General features: G+C 37.0%; 2 protein-coding genes across 5 annotated transcripts in view; both read left to right on the forward strand.

The window, feature by feature from the left end:
• Positions 1-23,182, forward strand: part of LOC137245765 (uncharacterized) — a 47,335-nt gene that overhangs the window by 17,187 nt on the left and 6,966 nt on the right. Inside the window, exon 1 of one of the 4 annotated variants that reach the window (XM_067776933.1) lies at positions 22,779-23,125. The exons of the other annotated variants lie outside the window; for them this stretch is intronic. The gene's annotated coding sequence lies outside the window, so the exon portion shown is untranslated. Of the gene's footprint in view, positions 1-22,778; positions 23,126-23,182 lie in introns of those variants that run through there. 4 annotated transcript variants of the gene reach the window in all.
• LOC137245768 (mitochondrial sodium/calcium exchanger protein) lies at positions 200-11,413 on the forward strand. Its single transcript, XM_067776935.1, has 11 exons — positions 200-234; positions 305-525; positions 1,047-1,372; positions 6,590-6,664; positions 6,727-6,765; positions 9,251-9,613; positions 9,690-9,808; positions 9,883-10,117; positions 10,171-10,235; positions 10,310-10,861; positions 10,931-11,413. The coding sequence occupies exons 1-10, from the start codon at positions 208-210 to the stop codon at positions 10,529-10,531; spliced, it is 1,692 nt and encodes a 563-aa protein (XP_067633036.1). The 5' UTR covers positions 200-207; the 3' UTR covers positions 10,532-10,861; positions 10,931-11,413.

Here is a 23,182-nt window from a genome sequence, read left to right on the forward strand (position 1 = left end):
TTGGCGTGGTATACAATTTAATTAAAACAATTAAGGTATGCCGCAAAGTTTCAGCTGCTTCCAGCTTAACTTCTTCTTGTGACGAAAGTTATTGAACTCAGTAAACTGTCTATGTTGTTACATTTTTGTTTTTAACTTATTGCTGTGACAAATTTAAGAAATTTAATCGAGTTTTTTGTTCTTGGAATACTAACAAGAAATAGCATAATGGAAGACGAAGTATTTAATACACCTGTAAGTGAAGATCTTTTTCAATAAAAACAGAGCCAAATTCAATTTTACCAAAATGTGATAATTTTTATAGCCAAGTTGCAGTGTTGTACAATCATTGGAATATAAAGATCGTTGCGCTTATGTACGTGGGACCCGGGATTGTCAACATCGAGGGTTATTTGCAAACTATATTCAAATCCTTTATTGCTACTTGAGGCCACATAATGATTTGGAACAGATTTTATGTTCGTTCCTTCTATTAACAATATGCATCATTATCTATATTGTTTTGGGTTTGACAGTTGAAAATGTGTATGTATGGATATTCGCGACGCATGGCAGTCTAGTTGGAAATTGATACCAAACGTTATATTAGTTATATTGGTAAATCTCGCGATTAGAGCTTGATAGCATTCCCAAAGAGTCATCATGCATTGGGACTGTAAAGTCGCCTAGCTTCTCCAATTGCTGGTGGGATCTGCAAGTTGTCCCCAAACGGCTCTTGCAAGGGAAATGAATTTTTGCTGATAAGTTTGCAGGGCTATATATTTGAAATGTTCGCCAGCAGGGGTTTGGCAATTTCCACATTCAGAAAAAAAGTAATTAAAGTTATGTTCCCCGGGATTTGAACCTAGAACGTCCAGTATGGTAAGCCAGCACATTACCTTCATACCACGGCGTACAGCGGATATTGATGTAATCAAATAATTCATTCATTTCGTGACTTCATTTGTGACATTGCTCTCACAGAGATATATTTCAACTGGACTGTCTTAAATATCTCGGCTTGCTTTCCTTATTCGCTGACTAACAATTTTTCATTTTCCAAAAAGCTTTTGTCCAGCTTTGAAAGTTGTTTCAAAAATCTTGGGTCTCAACGAGCATTTGGCTGGTGTAACTCTTTTGGCATTTGGGAATGGATCTCCAGATCTCATTGGCACTTTTTCAAACCTCAGTGATGGTGGTGGTATGTTTGCTGATCTATTTGGAGCCGGTGTTTATGTTGTGCTTGTTGTTGCTGGTCTCATATTTGTGCTATATCCGTTCGAACTGCAGTGGAATAATGTTTTAAGAGATGCTTGCTTTTTGAGTTTTGGAATAATTTTTGTGGATTATTGTGTAGTGTCGGATGGCGTTGTCACACGGACAGAGGCCGTATGTAAGTCCAATATATGTATTTTATTTATTTGAACATACACATTAGATTAGCAAATATTCGCTTACTTGTGACATTGTCGATTACCCATCACAGTAGGTGATCGAAGCGATTGAGAAGTCATTGTAACAATTGTAGTTTACTTGTGTAGTATAAAGCTGTAAACACAAAAATAGAGTCCCCGTAATTACATGAAGGTGAACACAATGAAAGCGTAGAGTTTACGCAACGGCATTTTGCGAAGATAGATTTATTTCTAAAAATGTATTCTAATTTATTCTAAAAAAAAGTTGTTTGGTTTTAGCATATAAATCTTAATTTGGCAGCGATTTAGTTTAGCACCCCCCGAGTTCGGGGTTAAACTTGGTATCAAATGAAAGAGGGAGTTTTCCCGATCACAAATATATATAACTTAAAGTGCGCAGACTTATAGTTTACGAGTTATTTGATGTTAAAGTTTGCAAATTTAGCAGATTTCTATAGCACTCTCAGTTACAATTTACACATCTTTCAAAACCTTTATGCTCATAAATATCTATATAAATTGGCAACGATACACTTAAATTTCATTTTAGTATATTTCACATATAATTCTTGCATTGTTTTTACTTAATTTAAATGTTTTTATTAAATAAATCGGGCTTTTGTAGCAACATTCACATTTATGTATGTATATATTTTATCGATGACATTACAAAGCTGTGCTGCCACATCAACAAAGAAAAAACAAATATAAATATTAACGTGCCACCTTTCAGTTAATAAAGAAAAAGGAAAATATATATTTTTACTACTATGCGGAAGGACATCACCGTGGCGGTAGCCACGGTTATACCACGCACCCGGACTTGGCATGGCGTAGCCCAGGGTTATTTTAAATAAGCGCGGCCGAAGGCCGCCTACGCGGAAAAGTGTTCTACGCAGAATTACTGTGCATGGCGTAGCCGGTGTTGGATCGGCTAACATAACAATAAACATAAGAGTTATAAGGTAATATGCGGAAGGACATCACCGTGGCGGTAGCCACGGTTATACCACACACCCGGACTTGGCATGGCGTAGCCCAGGGTTATTTTAAATAAGCGCGGCCGAAGGCCGCCTACGCGGAAAGGTGTTCTACGCAGAATTACTGTGCATGGCGCAGCCGTTGTTGGATCGGCTAACATAACAATAAACATAAGAGTTATAAGGTAATATCAGCTCGTTCACGAATGCAAAAAAGAGCTTTTTCAAATTTTTGGTAAATAAAGACTAGAAAAGTTAAAGATATATATACATCAGATGAAAGATATTTTTATAAGTTATTTTTCGATTCTGCACTTGTTCCGTTTTTTAGATGTGGCAGCACAGCTTTGTAATGTCATCAATAAAATATATATCTACATAAATGTGAATGTTGCTACAAAAGCGCGATTGATTTAATAAAAACTTTTATATTAAGTAAAAACAATGCAAGAATTATATGTGAAATATACTAAAATGAAATTTAAGTGTATCGTTGCCAATTTATATAGATATTTATGTGCATAAAGGTTTTGAAAGATGTGTAAATTGTAACAGAAAGTGCTATAGAAATTTGCTAAATTTGCAAACTTTAACATCAAATAACTCGTAAACTATAAGTCTGCGCACTTTAAGTTATATATATTTGTGATCGGGAGAACTCCCTCTTTCATTTGATACCAAGTTTAACCCCGAACTCGGGGGGTGCTATTCTAAAATTTTCCCCTTAATTTTACTGTTAATAATAATAAACCGCCAATTACAGATTAATTTTATTAAAAACTTAAAGGTAATTGGCACAAACGTTTGCTAAATTTTAGTTTTTTTAATCAATATTTTCAACCAAGGTGTTGTTATTCCGACAGCTGATTACTTCTTCTTAATTTTTCTCCATACAAAGCAAGGCGAATTCAGTACAAGGTGTCGTTATCCCATCAGCTGATTGCTTCTTCTTGATAAATTTCCATACAAAGCCTTGTGAAATCAATGAAAATTTTCTTTTGACTTGACATTCTTCTACACGGCGAATTAATTAAATTCGCTTTGCCATCACCTTGTATGGATTCACTTTGATTGCCATCACCAAGGCGAATTCATTACAGGTGGTATTTGTAAATTTTTTTTTAAATAAAAGGGTTATAATTTTATTTTTATAATTTTATTTTAATTAATGTTCGCCCACCGGAATAAGATTCCTGGAAACCAAACTTATCTTTCGATAGAGCTTTTAATATTTTAGGCGTGTTTTGGCAGTCAAGTGCTAAAGAATTAAAAAAGTTTTAATTGTTTTTATCTTTATTTCTGTATATGGCCACTCTGAAAAAAAGCGTCAGAAAATAGCGCTCGGTATTGTGTTTTGAGTATGTGAAATATCGTCGTCGCCCGGGGTTGTGTTTACAGCTTAATGCATGATAAACATGCCAACCTAATAAAACCGCACTGCGTTTTTTAGCGCATGCAAACAACCGGCGTTTTTGCCCCAACCCAAATAAGCATGCGTTGCGACAATGTAAAGCATGTGTGCAAACGTCAAATCTAATTGTCACGCAGAACAAAAATTGGAAATCGAGTTAGGTTTTCACCATGGTTCAATTATGTACAGGTTGGCTCATCTCATCAGCTGATTTTATTTATGTCATTGCATGGTCGAAGGGATTGTCAAAAGGATATGGCAAACTCAAAATGAAACCAACACATTGGCAACATTTTACTTACACATACAAAAACTGCTAAGTTTTATGTTTCCATTCCATACCATTCGCACCAACACCAATACACAGATTTTGACAATTTGAACAGACATATTTTGTTGCTTTACAGATGAGCCAACCTGTATATAGTTGAACCATGGTTTTCACGCAGCAATTCAATTTGGGTTGCTCTCATACAAGTTGTATGTGCATGAGACATTTTTGACAGAAAATGACTTGCGTGCGTTTATATTAGGTTGGCATGAAAAGTATTACAAGTTAAAACCGGTGAGGGAAATTAGGCTTAAAGTAATTTTAAATTTTTCAATGCTCTTCAATGCTTTTCATTACAAAACAAATTAAACATAAACAAAGAATTTTTTTATTTTATTCAAATAAATATTGCAATACCGACCGGGCGAAATCCCAACTTTTCGCCGTCATCCTGTATTAAAGGAAACATAATAAACGTTTTGGAGGGATAGCGAGAGAGGGAGCTTCATGCCTCGGCGCATCAGCATATAATGGCCAGCCCATCTAGCGAATCGATTCGCCAATATGGGATCCTAATCATAATAAAACTTACCCACACAACTGTCACGAAATGCCAGCTTATGATGTCTAATCGCGTAAGATGCTGGACAAGTTGTTCCTTCTAAACTGTTCCTTGCCGAAGCAATCCAGCCGAACTGCGTGGTGCAGCTTCGTCTTCAAAATAGATATAGGGACATCCCCATGATCTAACATCCCTTAACTGGAGGAGGTGAATTGGTGGGCTGGTATAGCCTGCCGCGTTTCAGCTGATGATGGCAATTACGCTGCCTGCTGATGTTGGCATGTTATGATCAACCAGGTAGTCCCTGTGCCACATAATAAAACAAAAACAAGAACACGTTTGTTGTTAAAACAGTTACGATGGTGAAGGTTTCAATCGACAACACATCCGTCATTTCTCTAGCGCGAAAGGCATTACTTGCCAACTTCACAAACTAAAAAAATATAATATTGATTTATTTTATTCTATTTGGCATTTGAAAAAATCAAACCATTGCATGATACAAAAAATGGAGGTAGTTCCATTTAGTGTGACGTTAGCCACTTGACTTTTGCGGGGACAATGACAATTTCACCAAAAACAAGCTACCAGATTGAAAAATTTTACGAATTTTTCAAATTTTGATGGATTTCATATTAACGAATACGACTAAATTACTTTCATAGTTATTTTAAACAAAAAAGAAAAAAATGAGCCCCATGCCTTGGAAATATTTTAATACGAAATATCAGCCTAGAAAAGAAGGGTTTTAATAGGTTTTTCCAGCTCCCGAAAATTGTTTTGGTGGAAGAAACATGGATCGGAGTATGCAAAGCAAAGGAATATAACCTTCTTAAGTGTCAGTACGTTTGCTCAGAACATTTTGACAAAACATACCCGTTTGTCAATTGCTTGCTCAAAGAAGGTCTTTATAAACCGACACCGCAATTTCTTGATAAATTCGCTACAAGTCCACATTTTTTATTTTTTATTTATTGTATAACTCAAGCGTTGCACTTTAGGAGGGAATTGTTAAACCATTTTTAGGGAGAACATTACCCTGTAGCTCTGCAGGTTAGCCACTAGTTACGAGAGTGTTTTTGCCCGTTGTACCAGGGGTCACCTTGGTATAGCCCCGCCTATACACATTCTGTGCCCTTTTAGCATTGACATAGATGTGCATACTTTGGAAGTACACTTTTTCAGGATTTTTCGTTTTTGTTTTTTGTCTAGGGGTCAAGCTGCCATAAAGATATGAGTCATTATCCACTATTTTTCAATAAAATTGCATGCTTTACTGTATTTTCAATCGATATGTATGCACATAAATCGTACTAAAGCATATTATTATTGTCTCAGATGACGATTGCGTTTTCGTCCTAAAGGAAATTTCCCGAAAAACTACAATTTCGCCTTAAACAGTAACGGTATGGCAACGCTTCATCAAACATTATGAAACTTCAAAATTCCCCAAATACGTCAAAAAATTTTGAGTGGAAATACCTTCTTTTTTGTATCATGAACCATTGTGCGCAAAACAAGTGTGATATATTATCCATCAACTGCCTTACAGGGTGTTCAATATGGCCGTGCACATGGTCGGCTATCTTCAGTGGTTCACAGAGATACAGGATGAGATCACGATATGATCCGTTCTATTTGTAATTTTGTTCCTTAAAGTTTAGGAGAGTGATTTTAAAATTTTTTTAAAAACCAAAAAAACAATTATGGCCGCCAAAAAGAGAGAATGGTTTTACCATTGTGTATAAAACAAGTGTGATGTCTTATCCGTCAACTGCCTGACGGGATGTTCAAGATGGCCTCGGGTGATAGAAAGATATACAAAATGAGATCACGATAGTCAATGAAAAATCAGGTGATGTTTGTAATTTTAACGTCTATGCAGAAGTTATCACACTTGTCTTATCCACGGTGGGTTTTACCTTCTAATAGTTTGATCATGGTATAATACAGTCTTGATTTACATTTCAGTGATAATGTCGCTTTATATATTATACCTTATGGTTATATTTATGGAACAGTTTCTACTTAAGAAGAGCGTTAAAAGTAAGTGCGGTTATTGGTATCTTATTTGTAATCAAAATAATTGTGCGTATCTTAATTTCCAGTGTTGAAAATAAAGCTCAAGGATCCAATATATGCGACAGGTAAAAACTCAAAAAAATATTTTGCTATAATTTTAGGTATTACCGTTTCATTAAGAAAAAGCCCTCTTCATCCGGAAATTTTCATTTTATGGCAAACATTTTGTTTTAATTTAGTCTATTTTTTCTTGCTTCCTTTGTATTTATGGTGGTTTTTTGTGATTTAGTAAATCATATTTTTGCTGCCATTTCTATTGGCGTCGCTTAACGAAATTTTTTCAAAGACCGTTTTGTATGTACATATTTGTCCACATTTAAAAATTTCCGGATTACTTACGGCAAAATTTTCGATTTACATTGAACGCTTTGCCCAGATATTCATACTTCAGGTTGAGTACACCAGCACTTATCACCTCCATAAATGGATTGATTTTTATTTTTTTAGTTTCACTATAAAATTAAAAATAATAATTTTTTCGCTAGGAAGATATTAGTGGTATTATCTCTGTCTTGAAAATATAGAAAATGTTTGAAGTGTTACATTTTGCTGTCAAAAGTTGTCTGCACGCTACAACAAAATACATTTGTGAAAATATTTCTGTGGTTTCTACATGTTCTATACTCAATCCCATAATGCAATAATGAAGGTGATGTCAACAACATAACCATAACCTCACTTTTTCCGCAGCTCTACTTGCATTATAAAAGTATTAAATTTTGATTGAATAATTTTTTATACAAACTTCTTCAAAAAAATTAGTTTTCTGCAAATTTATTTCTATATTTTGGGGAATTCATACGTTAAACTTGTTGTCTAAAAAATTCTGGTAGTGGCTTATATAGTTAATATATTTCTAAACGTAGTTCAAAGGGAGTTATGTATTATAGACAACACCCATGTATATATATTTAAAAAGAAAATTCATTTACATTGTGTATTTGCTTTACAAAACGTGGAATATTTTCAACGTTCACTACGCTTCATAGGTTTAGGGAATTGCCTTTATAATTATATTTGAGTTGGTTTTTGTTTTGTTTTTGACAAGTTTCCATTGCTTTATGTGTTTGAATATACGTAAAAGGGGATTTTTACGTTAAAAAACGTTATTAAGGGAGTTCAGGATTTTGTGCAAGAAACAAAACTTCAAATTATGAAGTGGAGTATTGTACAATGCTGCTCTATTTTGTAATATTGACTTTATTTGTATTGTTTAATTACATCATGACGTAGCTACTCATAAAAACGTTTCAAATTTTAGAGCGCAAAAAATATAATTAAAAATGGATTTGGATACAAAACGTTTAACTGTTACTATCCCGGATAACTTAAAAGAAAAAACAATCAGCCCAATACTACATACATTCCTTCGAAATTTTGCTCTCGCGGATTTTTTTTATTCCCGCGGAAAAATTCCTCAAATTCTTTTCTCTTAGGGAGAACAATAATTGGGGAATAGGAATTTCGAATTTTCGAAGTCAGCTGTATTGTCAATTGAAATTTCGTGCCGCATTTCTTATTTTGTTTAAAAAATTGAGAAGTTTAATTATTGTTGCGAATTTGTTTGTAATCAAGAAATAAAATATGAACAATGAACAGTACTGCATATATGGTATTCACTGAAATGAGTAATGAATTGGTGACACAGCAACATCAACAGAGGAGCATAAGAAGAAGAAGACGGCGGGATAACACAAATCCGCTGGAGTTGCCTGCTTCCATTCAGCAAAGCAATTTTCTGACCAAGTCGAGTTGAATTCGTCTTTCATCCTATGCCAAAATCTATTTAAGCCTTCTTAAAAAATCCTTGCGCAATTTCTGGATGGGGCATCAAATATACCAAGAGCTCTTCCGTTGCTTATGATATACTTTTCTACTTAAAATAAAGAATATTGTGGTAGAATGTACATATTTTAGCACAAATTTGTACAAATAAGTGTTCTTTCTTGAAAGAACCAATTTACTTTAACTATTTTGATGCATTAGCTTTAATTTAACAAGTGAAAAAACTCCTAAGAAATGGCAGAGAAATCTCCATCTCACTCACATTCATAATACCTACTTTTCTCAGAACAAGAGGAAAGGGAGAAGTGAAAAAAACTCACAAGAAATTTTTGTTTAGAATCGGGCTGAATAAAATTTAAAAAAATTTTGTACTGAAATCTTCCGGCGAACATGCATAGCTTATACTTAAACAGGGAAAAGCCTATTTTTGAAATTAAACGTATAAATTGATACATTTATCAGTACAGTTAGAAGAACGCACTATAAAAATTTATGTATAATTTCTGTCAAACACACATTTTAAATTATTTTAAAGCGAGTTATCTTATTTTTGTCCAGTATCTGTTGAAAAACACCAACGTACGTTTAAATTTAGTTGCATTTTTTTTTTTTTTGTTTTTTGACAGATAGCTCTTAAAAAAATGTGTCAAAAGCTGCAACTACATTTAGAACTTATTTTATTTTGACTATGACTATGCGCCATCAAATGGGTAAATCGTAACCATATACGGTTTATAATCATGTAAAAATCTATTTCTTCATTAGCTGCCAATCTAACAAAATTAGAACAGTTACATGCTGAAGCGGGCATAGAAATTATAGATCGCACATCTCGCATATCCATTGATGTGGAAAAGACACGATCAATATCTTTTGTTGCGATGATAAACGATCCCAATAAGGATCTCTTCAAACAATTTCGTGAAGCTGTAAGTCCAGTAGGGTTGACGGTATGGATAGAAAGTGGTTTTGTTGGGAAAATATATATTATCATCACAGCACCGGTAATGTTTTTGCTTCAAGTTTTAATACCAGTAGTAGACTATGAACGACCGTGCCATGGTTGGACGAAATTATTGAACTCAATTCAAATTCCTTTAGTGCCGTTAATCACAGCATATTCTCTGAGTAAGTCTAGACTTTATCAATTTAATTAAGTAAATTTCTCAAATATTTGATAATTTAAATAAAATGTTATCTTCAGCTTCTAGAGTATTTTTATTTGGCATACCATTATGCTGTTATACGTTATTGATTACGATTCCCATCTCCGTTTACATGATATTAACAACGCGAACCGATATTCCGCCTAAGTACCATGAAGTCAGACTCATTTAGATATATAACAGTTTTTAACCAAACGGCATAATTTTTCGAAACCTCTCATTATTTTGTAGGCAATGGCTTTATATGGTGTGGTTAGCTCAATTTTAATTATTTACTATTCGGCAAGCGAAGCCGTGGAAGTTCTGCGCGTAATTGGTATTATGACTAAGAGAAGCAATTCATTTCTTTCATGTACATTACGAGCTTGGGGTAACAGTATTGGTGACTTGGTTTCAACAATCGCTTTAGCACGTCACGGTTATCCCCGAATGGGTTATGCTGCGTGTTTTGGTGGACCCTTTTTTAGTAATAATTTAACAGAGTGGAAGTATGATTCTAAAAGATCGTCTTAATTTCAGATTCAGTTTCATCATTTGGCGGCGTTTTTATATATCTAACTTTTCAAAGTGAAACAGCAATTGTCGTATGTAAATTTTTTTAATCTTTAATGTTAGTCCTATTCTTAGACCTAAACTTTTTATAATTCTTATTTTGAAGGTCCCGCAAGGCAACTTTGGTGAAAACTGTGTCGTTTTTCAATTTATCGCTACTTTATCCGTTTTAGTTTGGTCAAGTTTGACGAACTTCACCGCTCGTCGTAGTATTGGTGTTTTCAATTGGATTTTGTATGCAATGTTTTTGCTTTTTGTAATATTGGGCGAGTTTGAAGTTATTGAAACTTTTGCTCCAGAGAAAGAGGAAGACTTGATCGACACATAAAAATTAAAATAATGATATGCTCATAAATACATATATCGGCGGCAACAAGAAAAACAGCCAAAGTATATTTTAACAGTTTTCCGGAGAGTCCGATCAAGCGCTTTCAAAGTTAAAATTGCTGACAGAAAGCAGCTATCACCGTTTGGTTTTGATCTATTAACTCTTCACATTTTGAGCGAAAGACAAGCAAGGTTTGTTAAATCTTACAACTTTTAAGGACTTTTATGGAAATAAACTCATAAATAATACGTTTTGAGCGATAAATAATACTGTACACATAAAAAATGAATAGAAAAGAAAGGCGGCAAATCGAAGCGATAAAAAAACAAGGCACGATATACCTCCAAAAAGAATTTAGTCGAGTTTCTTATACAATTTTTATCCTGTTTTTTTTTTTAGTTTTTCTACAAATTGGTGGGACCGGACCTACATGTTTCAAGCCGACTCCGAACGGCAACTGTAAGGCAGATTAGTTTTCACTGAGAAGCTCTTCATGGCTGAGATACACAAATACACTCTAAGTGCTTGCCAAATCACTGCCGAGAGGCGACCCCACTTAGAACAACTTTTTTCTAATAATAAAAATTTCTTTCTAAATTTTTGATGCTGCTTTGCCCGAGAGTTGAACCCAGGATCTTCGGTGTGGTAGTTGGAGCACGCTACCACCACACCACAGCGGCCTCCAAATGGGAGCTATAACGACTACAGAGGAACGAATGACTTGGATAAGGAATTTTTCTAGGAAAGGTCCCCTCGTACGAGAAAATTTAGCATCAAAATCTTGCTACGGATTTAACGGCAAAGATGTTGGGAAGGTACCTTTTGCATTTTCACTCGGTTTCATATTGTTTTCAGTTTCTCTAAAGTGATAATGTAATACAATTTGTAATAGAACCCTTTTGAAACTCATTAAATTTTATTAATAGTTTATTAATCTTGAATTTTGCCAGTGTGGTTTGTTTGCTTATATGAAATATATTACGTGGTGCTGTAATATTGAAAACACCTTACTTAAAGTTGCATTTTATTATGCTCAAAACTCTAGAGAGCGGAAGTTTTCAAAGTGTAAAATGCACATAAAGCCATAACATTTCCTTTACTTCCACTACGACAAACCTCATATGTACATATGTAGAGGTATGTACATTAGGGTGGGTCGATTTATATGGACGAAAGTTAACCGATATGTTCCACTACGCATACCCAAAAAAATAATTTTCGAGCCTGCGAAATTTCATTCTTTTTACTTTTTTTCGACTTTAATTTTTAAGGTTTTTTCCATGACCTGCTAAAAAAATTTTCATATATATACCCTGTCCGACCCAAAAATGTCCGCTAAAAACGTTGGCGATAACCTACTAAAAATTTTTATTTTTTTTTCAAAAAACTGTTACTGCCAACGTTTTTAGCGGATATTTTTGGGTCGGACAAGGTATACATATGAAAATTTTTTAGTAGGTCATGAACAAACCTTAAAAATCAAAGTCGAAAAAAAGTAAAAAAATTAAATTTTGCAGGCTCCAGTTTTTTAGCTCCATCCAACGCTCAATTCTTACGGGAATGCTCTGAATCATTGGGAGACTTAAGAAGGTCATGATATTTTTGTACACATGACAAGAGATTTACAAATCACAAATCTGGCTCAAATCCGCTTCTTTTCGACGGGATGATGGCTAATATGAAATTAGTTATGTTAAAAAAAGTAATATTATATATTTAGTAAATTAATAAAGTTTCACCAATATCTTTAATGAAGCGCATATTATTGTCAGGGAATGTTAGAAGGCTTGCGTTTTGGATTGACGTGCATTGACAACATTTCCAGGTATGGAGAAAGTTCGCTCTGCGGATATAGTTGGTATACACAAGTACTTAATCATTAAATTGTATAGCTCAAGATAACCATACAGTGGTTTTCCAAACATGCTAAGGATTAATATTGTAACGAATTTGCTGCAAATCCTCTTATTTGCAATCCTCTGCTAAGTTCGAATCACTAAACTGTTGAATAAATAACTCCAATTTGTAATAATGCAAAATGGCCTTTATTAAAGTACATCACAATAACAAACTGTGCAACGAATAGCTTGCTTAATAACCACACTGATTGATAGCTCAATGAAACTCTACTATTCAAAATAACACTGCTATTGCTCACTAGATATCGTCTTAATCAAACTGCTTGACAACTCAAATCAAACTGAATTCCTTCTTACTCGCCTGCCCCGCTTTTATAGTTTACGCTGCATACTTCTAGGCTCTTCGATTTCCAGAAGTTACTAGTTAGTTCGGCTACAAAATCGCCAGCCACAACTACGTGCACAAATTATTGCTCTCTCTTGTGACAACTCAAATAAGATATATGCATGTGTTTGTGCATTGCCGCTCCGCTGCTCGTATACGTACATATGTGTAGACGCAATTATTTATTCGTTTATGTAGATACATAATGATTGAATTATTGATGTGCATTCACGTCACTGGTTAGCATCGGCTTAGAGACGATAGCATCGCTCAGTTCTGCTAACATTCGTTACAATATTATGTCCCTGTGTAGGTTGGGCAATGAACGAATAAATTTGAAACATATTTTTGGTCATCAAATAAAAAGTGCACAGCGGTTAACTCTACATTGCTCTCATCATGTGAAATGCCTGAAGTTGGCTTCTGACAAAATCGTACACCTATTCTATTGCTAGATATTCTTTATAAGTAGGTTCTTATATCGACGGTCTACGAAGTGTTGGATCGACGGACGAAGTGTTGGATTTTTGAAACAAATTTGCATCGCCTTGTGGAGATTTAGCAATATGGGCTTAAATATTACGATGAACCAAAAGACGGACTAACGACAGTGTCACATTTTTATCCCCACATAGCATAAATTTCTAGTTTCTTCGCATTTGCAGCGTTTGACGGCTCTTTGACAAGATTTATGTATCTGGTTGTAATTAAGAAATAAACATCATAAATCGACGTGCCGTACGAAAAAAGCACTTTCAAAATTTTTTACAAAACAATTAATTGTAAAAAAATTTAAAAGTGCTAGTTTTAGTATGGCACGTCGAAATAATGCCGAACATGACTTGAATGGCCCTTAAGGTGTTCCATCCTTCCGGAACATCCCCAAACTTAGCGAGAAATACTCTGAAATAAAATCACGAAACTAGCTTGGATTTATTTCTGAAACAAAACATCTGGATAGTATGCTTCTGGTTCATATATGTAATACTCCAATATTGCTACAAAAGGCTAGGTACAACCCAAACCCCAGAGTGCCGATATATTGCTGTTCAAACGTTATTGTTTTTGTATTCAATAATCGAATGTACCTAAATTTAATTTTTTCTTTTTCACACTTATGGTGCTACAATCACAAAATTTTTGTAGGTTATCTAGTTTTGATTTCGAATTCAAATTCTATTAGCAATATAGGAGTATAACATATATGTTCTGGTTATTAAAACTGCACCTCCCCAGGACATATTTACTTAGTTTCTTGTCAGTCAAATTCGTATTCGTAAAAAACGTCAAAATTGTTTGCGATAAATTAGGTGGATCTAAACTTAATTCAATATGCCATATACAGACTGATCCCAAATTGTATTGAAACACTTTGCTCACATGTTCCTGGCTCCCATATGGAGAAATAATACTAAATACTTTTATTTAACTTCATAAAACTTTTTCGAGAAATCCGTGTTCGAAGCTATCATGACAACCTATTCTCACTCATCATATTTCGGTCGATTTCGAGCGTACTTTTCAGGGTAAAAAGATCTAAAATGGTCTAAAGTACTGACTTTTCACGTATTTATAAAGCAAAAAGTATTAACGATGCCCAAAAATAGTAAAAATATATATTTTTACCATTTTTTGACATCCTTACCAAAATATAGAGTTTTTTCGAAATTTGTATATGCTTACTTACATATGGTTTTCTCACCGGTATCGGAAAGCTTAGAAGGTTTTACATAGGGACACCATTTTTGAGGCATACCAATTTAAGATTTATCTAGCAATCGATCAAATTAACAAAGATTCAACAAAGAAGAAATATGTATGTGGTACATGCATGGCGTATCAATACTTAGATGAAGTTCGATTTTGAAAATCGAATAATGTTGAGTTGCAATTATTTGAATAATTAAAATAAATAAATCAATTATTCGAATTATGAAATTCGATAAATAAACGTACAGAAATCGAAAGGCGAATACTCTATTAATCGAATTATTCGAATATTTTTAATCAACTATAAATCCACAAAAAATATACGTCCGTTTTCCATTCCTAGGAGTTATATTATTAAATATCAAATCTGTCGGACGGACTCCTTGTCTACTCTTTTTTTGGACATTTCACTTATTTCGTGTTTTATTTAGAAATGAAGCTCGACAACCTAAAGGAGGTCATGGAAGAAGTGTCGGCATCTCAAAAGTTTGTACAAAATTGCCGGTTGTCGATTTATATGGAAAATCGGGTCTTACTTACCTATTAGCAATTAAGCACGTAAATGAAGATAATGTTTTTATATGTGGCCTCGTTTACACTTGCGCTTATCTACAATAAATCCACAATAGTTGATGTAGGCATTCACACATGTACCATCCCTAGGGACTAGATTATTAGCTGTAAAATTTTCACGTTTCTCTTTCAGTTCATGCTTTCATTTGGAGATAGGTCTAGGTTTACGAAAAATATTGGCACCTTTTAAAATTTTTCATAATCACCGATTTATATGAAAAATCTAGTCCCAAGGTCTTAAATAATTCTTGAATTGATTGATTTCTAGATTTAGCGTCCCATCACGAGTGTCAAGACATTAAAAACCTCTTCTTTTGAAGCAGTGTAGAACTAATTTCGAATTAAATGAACCTTTTCGGTGTTTGTCACATGACGCTCATTCTAATTCAATTGATATAACGGATTCACTTTTTACCATAAAGAAAACTGTCCTATCCTATCTTAACTCGTAACAAAAAAAAAAAATTAATAAATTTAAAATAAAAATAACAATTTTACGTACTAAAAATGTTCACTTATTTAACAATGTAGTATATGTATGTATATATTCCAACTGTTATGTATAATACTCAGCTCATGATTTTTATTCTGTAGCTGCGCAGTGTTAAATCTCGACGCTTAACAAACCTCCGCCTATCAACAACTCGGCAAAAACAAATCCATGCGTCATGCGGATGCGACTCACGCGTTGGTTGGGCGGGCTTTGGAGGATATTAATCCGTTGAGTATTATTATTATTATTAAAATATTTTTAACATTCTTAACTTTTGAAGGAGCACATGTGCAAATTTGTCAATTTTGTCAGTTTGGTATAGTTTTCATGGTCTTAGTTAGCAAAAACTACAGTTTTGTTGCCATAAAAACTTAAATATACTTAAATTTTGACAAATAAACTTAGTTTTGGGTATTAAATTCTCTTCACTGGTTTTTTACATGTCGGTAACACAAAACTGTGCAAGAAACGGTAAAAGAGGGAAATTGAGTATAGGTTTACAAAAACCTGAGCGATAACTACCCAACGTCATTAGGCTAAGACAAACTGTATAATTTACTAGTTCCATCATATCAAGAGCATTTTTTTTTCCTCTACAAACTGTCGTTTGGGCTATAAATGGTTTAGTAGACAAAACTATAGAAAACGACTTCTCAGTTCTAAAGCACATTCAACGGAGTTATAGAACTTCTCAAGACCAATTTCCGTTTTGTAGGAGATCACTATGTTAAAAGTCTGCAATAATTCTTTGTTAGTTTCCATATAAAATATCAATTATGATATAAAAGAAATTTATGCATATAAATTGATAAGAAATTAACTAAATGGCTGGGCCCCTGAAATAAACAATTTACGTACATGTGTAATATCGTGGACATTTACTGAATTTTTTGTTTATTAATATTATATATTTCCCTCTTTTTTTTGTATTAAATGTATTAAATATACCTACATGTGTAATCTAACTCTATATTAGATCTCGCTCCTTAAATCGAAATTACAATAAAAGAGGATTGAAATAAACCACCTAATCTTTGTCAGCCAGTTTGCTTGTGCTTAATAAAAACTTTCGTCAGCAATTATGACAAGTCATACGTTCATTTGATTGTACTCCTGTTTTGGCAGAGTGTGGAGTTTTCTTTTCGTGGAGGTACCCAATTCACAATTTCACTATTGAATTGTGTTGAGGTTCGACTGCTTTATTTTGACAGTTTTGCCTTCGCGAATCATATAGTTTGCCAAGATAAGAAGAAACGTATTTATGGTTTTAACGAAAAAGCCAGTCCTTACATCTACATATTTGGTTCCCGGTCATAAAGGGATAGAAGATAACAGTAAGACCGATAAGTTGATAAACAAGGGTGCGGCAGTCGATGAACCTTCGGTAGATGAACCAATCTACTTGGAGGAAATACATAGGACACACGAATTGCATTTGCTCAATCAAACAGGAAAGGCGGGATAAGAAGCCCAAAGCTGCAAAATTTCTTAGATCATGAGCAAACCATACTATATTTGACTTAAAAAGTTGCTCATATTTCTTAAAAGGAAAGTGTTAAGGATATGCGCACTAACTGGACACTTCCTTTTGACGTCACCCCTATTCAGTATTAGCAGATGTGGAAAGTGCAAGCTGCTGAAAGAATTGGTTGAGCACACTCTGCTTTCTTGTCCTGTGCTCAAGAGGTCAAGGCTCCAGCTGCTAGGGGCAGCATAGGCTCCGGAGAACTTATATTATTTGCCAAGATGACGAAATTATTCTGTAACCTAAGTCCAAGTACCCAATTGGGGTTTACCGCGGTAACACTGGGGTCACATTCAGTCTATGGGAGGACTTAATTGACCAGTCAGTTCAATCTATCCTAAACTTATAACTATCACATAATTACTGTTAATAGATTGAAGTCTAAAATTAACTGTTTTCTTAAAACAGTGAGGCAAACGCATAAAAGCAATGATTGTTTTGCTTTTAAAAGAGGAATACTGTTGGTATAAATTTCAAGTTAATTAAGTGCATATTAAAATATTGGTTTCAACAATCACGAATTTTGTGACTTAAAAAAGACCAGCATCCTTAGTCGGGATCTTCATCGTTGTTAATTGGCGCTAAGCTATTTTTTTGGTAATAACTAATCGCCGATTAGGAGTACCAAGGAAGGCCAATTCTTACTCCTCCTTCGGCTTCTAACCCAGTGTAAGTCTCCCCTTCCTCTGCTCCCAAATACGTTGTCTATTGAAATACTTTTTTGGCTAAATCGGCTTCGTCTATTTCCATAACATTACCAACCGAACAAAGCTTTTGGGCCTTTATTCGTTGCTCTATCTTCATAAAGCTCATAGCTCATCATTATTTCTCCTTCGACACTCGCCGCCGGTATCATGAATTTAATATTCGCTATACAGCCGTGATACAATCTAGTCATTATTAATGGGAAACTAGTTTGACTCTTAGTTAATTATAAATTTGTGGGTTAATTTGAAAATTGACATGGAAAAATAGTTGTACTCTACATAAGTAAATTATTATAAGCTAGCTGTTGGGATTATTTACATTAAACTGTATCAAAAAAACTGGTCAGCAAATTATTAAAAAAAAGTGTAAACTGTTGCGAAAATATAAAAATGTCAGCAGCCTGTAAAACCAGCAAAATAATTTTTTCCCCTATAATTTTTTTGTTTTAACATTCATATTGAATAATAAGAATAGCTGGTACTGGTCTGAAACTAAGTTCCAAAAAGTGTTCACTGTTTAAAATGAAAGTAAGTTATTCATAAAGTGACAACGGAAGGCATCTGCACCGCAAATGAAAAGATCGATCCAGTAAATTCTTGGTCAAGACCACAGAACCTGCAAGAACTAAGAAGTTTCCTTGGGCTGTGCACATATTGCCGCCAATTTGCACTAAACTTTGCCAGCGTAGCCCATGCGTAGCCTGCACGAACTCGCAAGGAAAAATAAAGCTTTTGAATGGAAGGAGGAGCAAGAAGTGGCTTTTCAGACATTGAAAGAGCGTCTGTGCACTGCTCCAATATATATATCCGATTCCAGGAGCAAATTTTTATTCTAGATACAGATGCGAGTGGATATCCTATAGGAGACGTTTTGTCACAATTGGCCGATGGATAGGAGAAGGTAGCTGCATATTACAGCCGATCAATTGGAAAACCAGAGACAGCTATTGGCATTGGTAGAGTGTATTCAACGTGTTCACAAGTGCCCCTACGGGCAGCGATTCGGCGTCCGGACAGATCATGCAGCGTCGAAATGGTTCGTGCAGTTCCGTAATCCAGAAGGTCAATTGGCACGGTGCATCGAGCGACTACAGAGCTATAACTTTTTCATTGAGCATCGAAAAGGTAGCATCCATGGAAATGCTGATGCAATGAATGAAGAAGACCATGTAATTTGGAATGCAAACACGAGTCGAAGCTGAGCCTAAGGAAGACATTATAGATTTCCAGCTAATGAGATTAACGTGTACGGATGAATGGGACATAGAACAACTAAGGAAGGTAGAAGCTAGTAGATACAGATTTGTCACATGTTATGAAAGGGCTCGAACGAAACGAAATGCTTCCCAAGGCAGTCGGTTCTATGTACCGGAGCGACTCGGGATTTTTCCCGACCAAGGACTGTCATTTCAGTGTAACCCCATTTGCGTCCATCCCATAAATTGTCATCCTCCCAGCAACTCCTTGCAGCGGGACTGCTCCATATCCTCTTGCTCCGGGAAGGTGTCGAACCCAATCCGGGTCCGTCTCCTGACCTCGGTCCTGAGATATGGTTTTGCTGCATCTGCCGGAAAAGAATCTTTTTAGGACGGTCATACTCTGTTCAGTGTGTCTCGTGTAAGGGATGGTTGCATCGGACAGGTTGTTCTGGGCTTGATCCTAAAACCCGACGTCCACGTAACTTTTATACATCTTTTGTGGCTCCTTGCTGTTCACGCCCAAGGGCTTCCCGTAGTCTACGCCTTAGCGCCCCCCCCATTACCTTCCAGCAGCTCCGCTGCTCAGCAAGCCACAACTCAAACGGCTGCTACCACTCATAACTACTATCTCCATAGTAGAGTCGGTAGCAATGCCGAGCATCGGCCCCTCCCCCGTCTTCTTCCCCCCTTTTTTCCGGCAGCAATCGTGTAGGTCAGGGAAACATACTCTTACTACCCCCGTTTGCACCGTTTGCCAGCACAGCATATATATGTTTGCGACATCCGCCCAATGCAGCTCCTGCCTTGGGCGGTGCCACTTTCCTAGATGTTCTGGTCTCCGCGACGGCAACCCCCCAACGGGTTTCATTGCGCCATGTTGCCAGGTCGCTAACACAATTACACCGGGGACCCCAATGCTTACCCAAGGACGTCCAGTCCCAGGGCCACGACAGCAGTTTCGTCCTAGCCTTTCACAACCCAGGCGTAGTCAACCATCTCTTACTCCTAGAGTGACGACGTCTCCCCCGTTGCACTTCAGAATTCTGCAGTTAAACTATAATGGATTAACTGGGAAGATCACGGAGATAGTCGATTTCATGAAGCGGCACAACATCCGCATCGCCGCGATTCAAGAGACTAAACTCACAGCAAGATCTGCTCTGCGGACCTGTCCTGGGTATAATGTCCACAGGAAAGATCGTGAGAGCGGAAATGGAGGCGGCCTCGCATTTATCTTATACCACTCAGCACAATATCATTTATTTGACCCCGACATCGGCCGCAGGGACAGTGTCTTAGAACGTCAAGGCTTATCTGTCCGGTCAGGCGATGCAAACCTAGAAATCATCAACATCTACATCCCTCCTGCCACCTGTTGCCCCAGTGGATACCGCCCTAACATCAGCGCCTTACTCACTGGCAATAATCGCATTATTTTAGGCGAATTCAATGCCCTTCACGATCTATGGCATTCAAGCTTACAGTCAGACAGTAGGGGTGAGATGTTGGCGGATCAAATAGAATAAACGACGTTCTGCACAATACCCGGAGATGCCCCCACACGTATGGTAGGAAGCTGTCACAGTTCGCCGGATATATCTATAGTGAGCGCTGGACTCGTAAACTGCGTCAACTGGCAGACGATGGTAACATTGGCATCCGACCACCTGCCTATACTTATTTCGCTCGAGTGTACCGCCGACTTCATTGTCATAGAAAAACGCACTTTCATAAACTTTAGAAAAGGAAAGTGGAACGAATAAAAATCCTTTACAGAAAACCGCCTTGCTGCCCTCCCAATCCCGACTGATGCTCGCCAAGGGGAGCGTGCTTTCAGCAAGGTCATTGAATCCACCTCGGCTCGCTTCATTCCCGCCGGTAGAATTTCCGCAATTCGGCCTCACTTTCCGGCGGAAGCCGCAAATTTAGCGAGAGAACGTGACCTTATAAGACAGTTCGATCCCGGCGACCCCCAAATAAGGGATATATACCAACGCATCAGATTGCTTGTGGATGAACACAAGCGGGCGAAATGCGAGGAGTACCTAAGCGGTTGTAGCCTCTCTGCCGGTGTAGGTAAACTTTGGTCCACCGTAAAGTCCCTATCGAATCCGTCTAAGCACAATGACAAAATTTCCATCGCCTTTGGCAATAAAGTGCTGTCGGATGCGAAAAAATTCGCGAGCGCTTTCTGCCGACAATATATAATGCATTCTACGGTCGACAAAGATAGACGGAGGGCCAACAGAGACGCACATAAGCATAAATTCAGCGCGTCTCCGATTACCATCACCGCAAAAGAGGTTGAGGATGCCATCGGTCATGCTAAACCATCCAAAGCAGTGGTCCCAGACGGCATAGCCATGCCGATGCTTAAAAGCCTAGGGAAAGAGGGTTTCAAATATTTAGCGCATGTCTTCAACTTGTCTCTTTCCACCTTTGCCATTCCCGAAAAATGGAAAATGGCCAAGGTGATCCCGCTACTAAAGCCTGGGAAACCAGCTAACATAGGAGAGTCATATCGCTCGATATCTCTCCTATCGCCAGTAGCCAAGACGCTTGAAGTCATTTTGCTCCCCTACTTCAAAGAAAATTTACAGCTAGCCTGTCATCAGCATGGCTTTAGAAAACTCCATAGCACCGCCACCGCGCTAAATGCCATTAGCACCCAGATAAATTGTGGTTTAAATCACAAGCCCCACCATAGAACAGTACTCGTAGCGCTAGACCTATCAAAAGCTTTTGATAAGGTCAACCATGGCACGTTACTGGAAGACTTGGAAGGGTCTACCCTTCCCCCATGTCTTAAAAGGTGGACCTCAAATTATCTGGGTGGTCGGCAGGCATCGGTGCAATTCAGAAACGAAACATCAAAGCCAAGAAGAATTAAACAAGGGGTGCCACAGGGCTCCCACTTTTGTTTAGTTTTTACATATCAAAACTACCTTCGCCGCCGGAAGGAGTTACTATCGTTTCCTACGCCGATGACTGCACAATAATGGCCACAGGCCCGGGCCCACATATCGATGAGCTTTGCAACAGACTAAACGGCTACCTCCCTGATCTCTCCAGTTTTTTCGACTCTCGAAACCTGGAATTATCACCGACTAAATCATCCGCGAACTTATTTACAAGTTGGACGTCCCAAATGTCGACCATTTTGAACATCCACGTCGATGGCACTACGCTACCGACTGTCCTACACCCCAAAATCTTGGGGTGCAGCCGCAGCCGCAATTGTACCGAAAATCCAGAGCCTTAATAAAATCCTCAAATCTCTTGCTGGCAGTAGTTGGGGAAAATACAAAGAAACGCTCATTACTACTTATAAAGCAATTGGCCAGCCGATTGCTTGCTACGCGTCCCCTATATGCCCACCAAGCCTTAAAACTACTCACTGGAAGAAGCTACGGGCCTGCCAAAATACTGCTCTCAGAATCGCAACGGGCTGTCTTCTTATGTCACCAGAGCACCATCTACATAATGAGGCGCGAATACTCCCCCTCAGGGAGAGAAATAAGATGCTAACCAAACAGTTCCTGTTGATTACCCAGAAACCTGGGCATCCCAACAGGTATCTGATTGATGAGCCAACACCGCCTAGGGTCTTAAGGAGTCATCTCCGTAAGCATTATGAGGAAATACGGCACCTGAGGACTCAGCCGTATGAAGCCTAAAAACACAAGCAGTCCTCAGTGAACTCCACAAACAGGCGTCTAACCTTTATGCCGGGAATTGCCGGGTGAATCCAGTACTCTAAGATCAGTACCCAAAACTTGCGGAAGAGGAACGCACACTCCCCAGGGAAACACGAGTCACTCTAGCTCAACTTCGATCTGGATACTGTAACAGGTTAAACTCTTACCTATCCAGAATCAACCCCGACATACAAAATGTCATTGGGCACTTCACAATTGATATCCGGTTGCCTGCATAGAATATGGGAGAGTGGGTATGGTTAATGTAAGAAGAAACTGATAGTTGTTCCAAGGAAAAGGATCCTGGAAAAAGTAAAGCAGAGGTTCTATTGGGTTAGGCAATTGCAAGGTTTGCAGCAGAGCAAAAGGGCACAAATCCCGAAGTCAAGGCCAAATTAAGCAATATAACTCCGATGCAGGATTTCAAAGGATCGCCATAGATACCGTAGGTCCATTTTATACTAGCAACCGCAGAAACAAATACGTACTGATGCTTATGCAT

This window comes from Eurosta solidaginis, chromosome 3, assembly GCF_040869045.1.
Source record: "Eurosta solidaginis isolate ZX-2024a chromosome 3, ASM4086904v1, whole genome shotgun sequence".
Classification (NCBI taxonomy): domain Eukaryota; kingdom Metazoa; phylum Arthropoda; class Insecta; order Diptera; family Tephritidae; genus Eurosta; species Eurosta solidaginis.

Bases quoted from the DNA above. Each gene is read 5' to 3' on its own strand.
- LOC137245768 (XM_067776935.1), top strand. From the start codon at position 208: ATGGAAGACGAAGTATTTAATACACCT. The intron at 6,766-9,250 runs GTAAAAACTCAA...TTTCTTCATTAG, and splicing joins GGATCCAATATATGCGACAG to CTGCCAATCTAACAAAATTA. The intron at 9,614-9,689 runs GTAAGTCTAGAC...TGTTATCTTCAG, and splicing joins AATCACAGCATATTCTCTGA to CTTCTAGAGTATTTTTATTT.